At 39.1% G+C, this 5,299-nt stretch overlaps 1 protein-coding gene across 1 annotated transcript in view; it reads right to left on the reverse strand.

Moving 5' to 3' along the window:
- Positions 1–641: 641 nt before the first annotated feature.
- thbs1b (thrombospondin 1b) overlaps positions 642–5,299 on the reverse strand; it is a 13,906-nt gene continuing 9,248 nt past the window's right edge. Inside the window, exons 10-17 of the mRNA XM_008397927.2 lie at positions 5,128–5,297; positions 4,923–5,041; positions 3,360–3,594; positions 3,053–3,280; positions 2,636–2,907; positions 2,460–2,557; positions 2,242–2,381; positions 642–2,162 (exon numbers count right to left, since the gene is read on the reverse strand). Coding sequence (XP_008396149.1) covers positions 2,155–2,162; positions 2,242–2,381; positions 2,460–2,557; positions 2,636–2,907; positions 3,053–3,280; positions 3,360–3,594; positions 4,923–5,041; positions 5,128–5,297 — 1,270 coding nt within the window. The 3' untranslated portion in view covers positions 642–2,154. The remainder of the gene's footprint in view (positions 2,163–2,241; positions 2,382–2,459; positions 2,558–2,635; positions 2,908–3,052; positions 3,281–3,359; positions 3,595–4,922; positions 5,042–5,127; positions 5,298–5,299) is intronic.

Below are 5,299 nucleotides of genomic sequence, written 5' to 3' on the forward strand. Positions count from 1 at the left end.
ATATGGCCATTGCTTTGACTAATAAGACCATCAGCTGACAAAATCAAATGTATATTTGCTAGTGTGCTGATTCTGATTGATAAATTGTCAGCAGTTTTTTGGGATTCTTAAGTAAGCTGAAATAGATGTTATTCTAACTCACTAGAAATCAACGGTGCCGTTTAGAAGATTTAGWTAATAGACTGACATTCACTGAGCTACTTATTTGCTATACGTACAGCTCTGTAAAAAATTAAGAAAACCTCCTGGTTTTTCCACCAAATATTAATTTCTGAACTCATCCTGAGTGAAAACATTAGTATTGTCGTTTCTAAATGAATATGAACTTGTTTTCTTTGCATTATTTGAGCTCTGAAAGCTCTGCATTTCTAATTTTCTGCAAATAAAAACCAAATTTTTGCTTGTAATTTCAGAGACATGTTGTCAGTAGTTCATAGAATAAAAGAACAACGTTCATTTTACTCAAACGTATACCTATAAAAATTTAAATCAGAGAAACTCATCATTTTAAGTGGTTTCTTAATTTTTTTTCACGTTGTAGGTGAATATTTAATACCGAAAAAAACAATAAGTCAATGAAGCTTTTACATTTTAACAGCTATTTATTTTCTAAAAGTTGGTAGCAAAAAATTAGCAGTGAATAAAAACAGCATTTTGCTTTATACAACTAAGAAAATGTTTACAGACAAAACTAATAGTAGAAACAGATACACGGCAACAAAACAAAGTAAAACAATAAAGAACAGAACATCCTCGCGTCAGTGTGCAAACTGTTTATACAGACGGACATGTCCCCTTTTACAAGACCACACATCCTGATAAATTATTTAAATAGCATGTATCTATACGCACACACAAATCAAGCTCTCACAAAAAGCTAAGACAAACAAAACAATAATTTATTTGCTAAAAATAGCACTGAAAATATGTGGCAAAGCAAATGTATAAAAATCTCCCATTTTTACTGGGGTACACCACGGCCCTGGGAACTCTGCTCTGTTTCTTAGATACAACTATTTACAGCTTATGCTTGGGTAGYACTAGAACGTCCAACATTTCAGAAGATTGTGAAAAAGCATTGTTTTRTTTTATCAGATTATAAACAGCAATGAGGTAATAATTGTACATTAGAAATGTCATCTCTCTCTGCAGAAAARGTACAAAAATCACACCAACTTCATATTAAAAAAGAGTTCTGAGAAATACCCAATTCACCTTGTAAATCAGCTTTTACTAGAACAAAGAAACGGATATTAGGAGTTTTACTYGTTTTAGTACTACTTCTGTTCRCTGCCTACACTGTAGGCAAGAGTCGATAAGCTAGATGTATTTACATCATTTCATCTTGAAATCCTCAAAAGTTGAGGGACAGAAATCTCTTCAGTGACTAAATGTTMATTTTAGAATTGATCATGGCTTTTTGATACCAGGTGATTAGATTTTTCTCATTGGTTTCATATCGGAAGATCGTCACTTCCATCTTATCCTGAGTCAAAAATTCAGACATCAGCTTGTGGTTCTTCTGTTTAAACTAGAACTAAGCTAGACTTAATTTCTCTACTCAACAGAGATTCTTAGGTAGACAGGTGAAGGATTTTCTTTATCCATTCATGGCTAATCTTCCACACACACTGTTCATGAATAAASACATACCTCCCGCAACTCAACATTCCCCTTAAATCATTTCAAGTCCTAAAATGTTCTGTGTTCATTCTTTGAATCTGCAAAAGTATCATTCACAAGTCATACAAAGAGTAGTCTGGTAAAGAACAGAGTATATGTTTTTTCTTTCTTTGGGATGTCTATCCAAAAAGTGAGACTGAAGATGAGAAACGGAGTAATRAAAAGGCATTGAAGTGAAGTGCATATTTTTCTGAGGAACCTTTCCCAATGTTGGTGTCCATCTTGCAAAGTCAGAGTCTTTTCAGCTCCCCTTGACCTTTGATCCTCAACCGGAAGTTGGCTAGCTGGTGCTTTGCCCAAACCAACTTCAAGTTACCCTGAGGCTAACAGTACGCCCTTCGCCCCATCCGAGAGTGCGTGCCACGGAAGAAAAGTAATGCAGAAATAAATCAGCTCCTGGACTTYGCAGGAGAAAATATGTTCTTACTTTACAAATAAAAGGTGCATTCCTCAGAGAGTTTGACCGTCATTTTATGCATCTGTTGAAAGATAAAAGRAGTTAKCATATACTTTTGCGGTGTTCAGAGGAATGTTTACACTTTCTTCAATGTTACCCACCTCTGCATTCATACTTGAGGTCTGAGAAATAAACCATCTCCTGTGAGAAGACAAAAAGACCTAGCCTGCCACCGGCATACGTCTTGTCATAGATGCTACCAGAATCTGCCATGATCTTCTTACCCTCATACATCACAACTCTGTGGAAAGAGAAATACAACTGAATAAGTTCAAAGATCGGAGTTCATGAATAATAAAAAGCTTTTTGTTGTTCCCACCTGATCAGTCCTGTTCTTGGCCTGTGAATCAGATGCCACCTGTAGGCAGTGAAGTCTTTCCATCCGACATTTTTAGGGTCGTGCCAGAGAGTGCGGACCTAATAACCGAGAARAAAGGATCTGCAGTTWAGTCTGCCTGACAAACAWCTAAATATATTCATCTAAATCTAGCCTACCTGTCCTGGGGTGTTGCCTGTGTGCCAGAGAGCGTTTCTAAGGTGCTCTCCTGGGCCGGTGGTGGAGTTAACTACTTTGATGGACARGCCTGAGTATCCCTGGGCCTTGGTGGGCTTACTGGACCAGTAGGTCTGCGTGATCTGCTTCCACATCACCACGTAGAACCTGGAACTGGATTGGTAGCCGAACACAAAGCCGGCATAATCRTCGTCTCTCTCTGTGTTTATGAAGAAAGTTCCACTGAAGTCCACGGCRTTGAACTCGTGGTAACCTGTTGCAGAARAAGGGGCCRGAGAAAATGTTTTCATGAMGTTGTGCATTAAAACAAGACAAATGCAATGACTGGTAGACTTTTTCTAATTYCATTTTCGGCCAGAAGGCTTAAGAGAAAAGAAATAAAAAGTAGACTAACATACCGACTGCAATGCCAGGATCGCAGTTGACAGTCTGAACCAGCTCTTTGCCTTGATGCCGGACGACCCAGTTAGGATCAATCTGGGAGGTGCCTTTTGGATCCAGAGGAACCATCTGGAACTTCCGGAAGTCTGTCTCACTGATATCGAAGTTCTCAGGACAAACATCATAGATATCAGGAACGTTGTCTTGGTCAAAGTCGTCTTTGCAAGCGTCTCCACGACCATCGCCTGAGAAATTTGGTGTAAGTTAAGAATGTTTTTCCATAAGTACTTGCACACTGTGAGATGCATTTCAGAATTTTCTTACCATCAGAATCCAGCTGGTCGGGGTTGAAGGCCAGTCTGCAGTTGTCTTTGTCATCAGGGATGCCGTCGTTGTCATCATCATGGTCACAAGCATCTCCCTTGCCATCCTTGTCATGGTCAGCCTGGTTGGCGTTGGGAATATATGGGCAATTGTCCAGGTTGTTCTGGTGTCCGTCCTCATCAATGTCCTGGTTACTGTCACACTTGTCTCCCACTCGATCATCATCTGAATCCACCTGYAATTAGTTRATGTTAAATAATCTGCATTATAGCATAATACAGGTTTAGACTGGATRGAATAACATGAACATTTCAACTAATTTGTCTTGTGTTTCTGTTGAGAGATTAATCAGAGTTGACCTTCAATGGTGTTGCTGATAGGAYTGAAATGATTAATTGGATTAATTGTTGTGAATCAACTACTGAAATAATCGTCAGGTAAGTTAGTAATCGATTAAACATTAACTTCAATATACAGACTCAAAAAAAACCTTATACAAACAAAATATATACATTTTGAATTTAAGATAATAAAAATCTTTGTCTGTAAATATGTTCTACCCAAACCWAGCTAAAACTAGCTTCATCTGGAAGCTAGCTAAAACTAGCTAGTTAGGTAACTTGCTAACTAGTTAGTTTTAGCTTCATCTGGCTCAAATTCTTTAAAAAAATAATCTGTTCAGCAACTTTTGTACTATTAGTACTATTCCAAGTATTTTATTTAGCTGCAAATGCATCCTTTGCCCCAAACAATCAAGTGTATACTCAAAGAATGCTATCTTTTTGGATTAGATAGCATTCCTTGAGATAGCATTCCTTGAACTATTTATTTGCATCTTTTAAGAGATTTCTACTATTGCGTAAAAAAGGATTCGCTCAAAAATGTGCAAAACTTGTCAATTTTTTGACCGATGAATCAATTAATCATCAGAATAATTTGATAGATTAATTGATAACTAAAATAATTGTTAGTTGCAGCTCTACTTGTTTAATAAATTTGAAAATATTAGGACTAATGCATCCAGCAATGGTAAGCAAGTCTCTTCTAGTCGTTTAAAGCAGCACACAATTTGTTTGTAAAAAAAAAAAAACACGTTGACACACCCTATCATTCCCCAAAACTTCTGCCCAATTCCTGCTGTTCAACACATTCCTATTTCTCAGTGTAGCATGGCACAGGTGGACTGAGCAGGCCTGTGCTGAATTGACATGGCATGCACATACCCCAGGACCAGCCAATTCCTCCATAATATCCAGCCTAGGGCCTCTTCCCTCACATTAGCCAGCCAACGTCAATGGGCCATTGAAAAGGCCTCCTGCTCCCCCCTCCTACCACGCCTTATTGAACTAATGTGCCCTTGAGCTGCATGCGGGATTTGCTCCACCATTACATGGCGTGATAAAGCTTAGACAGCCACACAGGGCTAATCGCCGGGACTCTCTCTCAATTGAAAGACAGATATATGCTGAGCTACAGAGAAAGGCTTGGATCTGAATGTGGATTATTGTTGGTGGCTGAGGCGGAAGGAAATGGGGAAGGGTGTTTGCGTCTGTGTCCACACACCTGATCGGGATTATGTTCCAGAGGACAGTTATCACACATGTCTCCCACTCCRTCCAGATCTGTGTCTCTCTGGTCRACGTTGTATATGTAGGGACAGTTGTCCTTCTCATTCAGTATTCCTGGCAATCAACAAGGAAACCGTGAAGATTGGAAACACCAAAGTAAAGTTTTTAGGGGTTTTTATACAAACAATTTGAATGCCTACCATCTCCATCGATGTCCACAGCGCAGGCGTCTCCCTCGCCGTTGTTGTCTGTGTCTGTCTGGTCTGGGTTGCTGTTRTAAGGGCAGTTATCGCAGCGATCCCCCACTTCATCGCGGTCATAATCATACTGCCTGGGATTGTACACGAACGGACAGTTGTCCTGTTCACAAAG

This window comes from Poecilia reticulata, linkage group LG21, assembly GCF_000633615.1.
Source record: "Poecilia reticulata strain Guanapo linkage group LG21, Guppy_female_1.0+MT, whole genome shotgun sequence".
NCBI classification, from domain to species: Eukaryota; Metazoa; Chordata; class Actinopteri; order Cyprinodontiformes; family Poeciliidae; genus Poecilia; species Poecilia reticulata.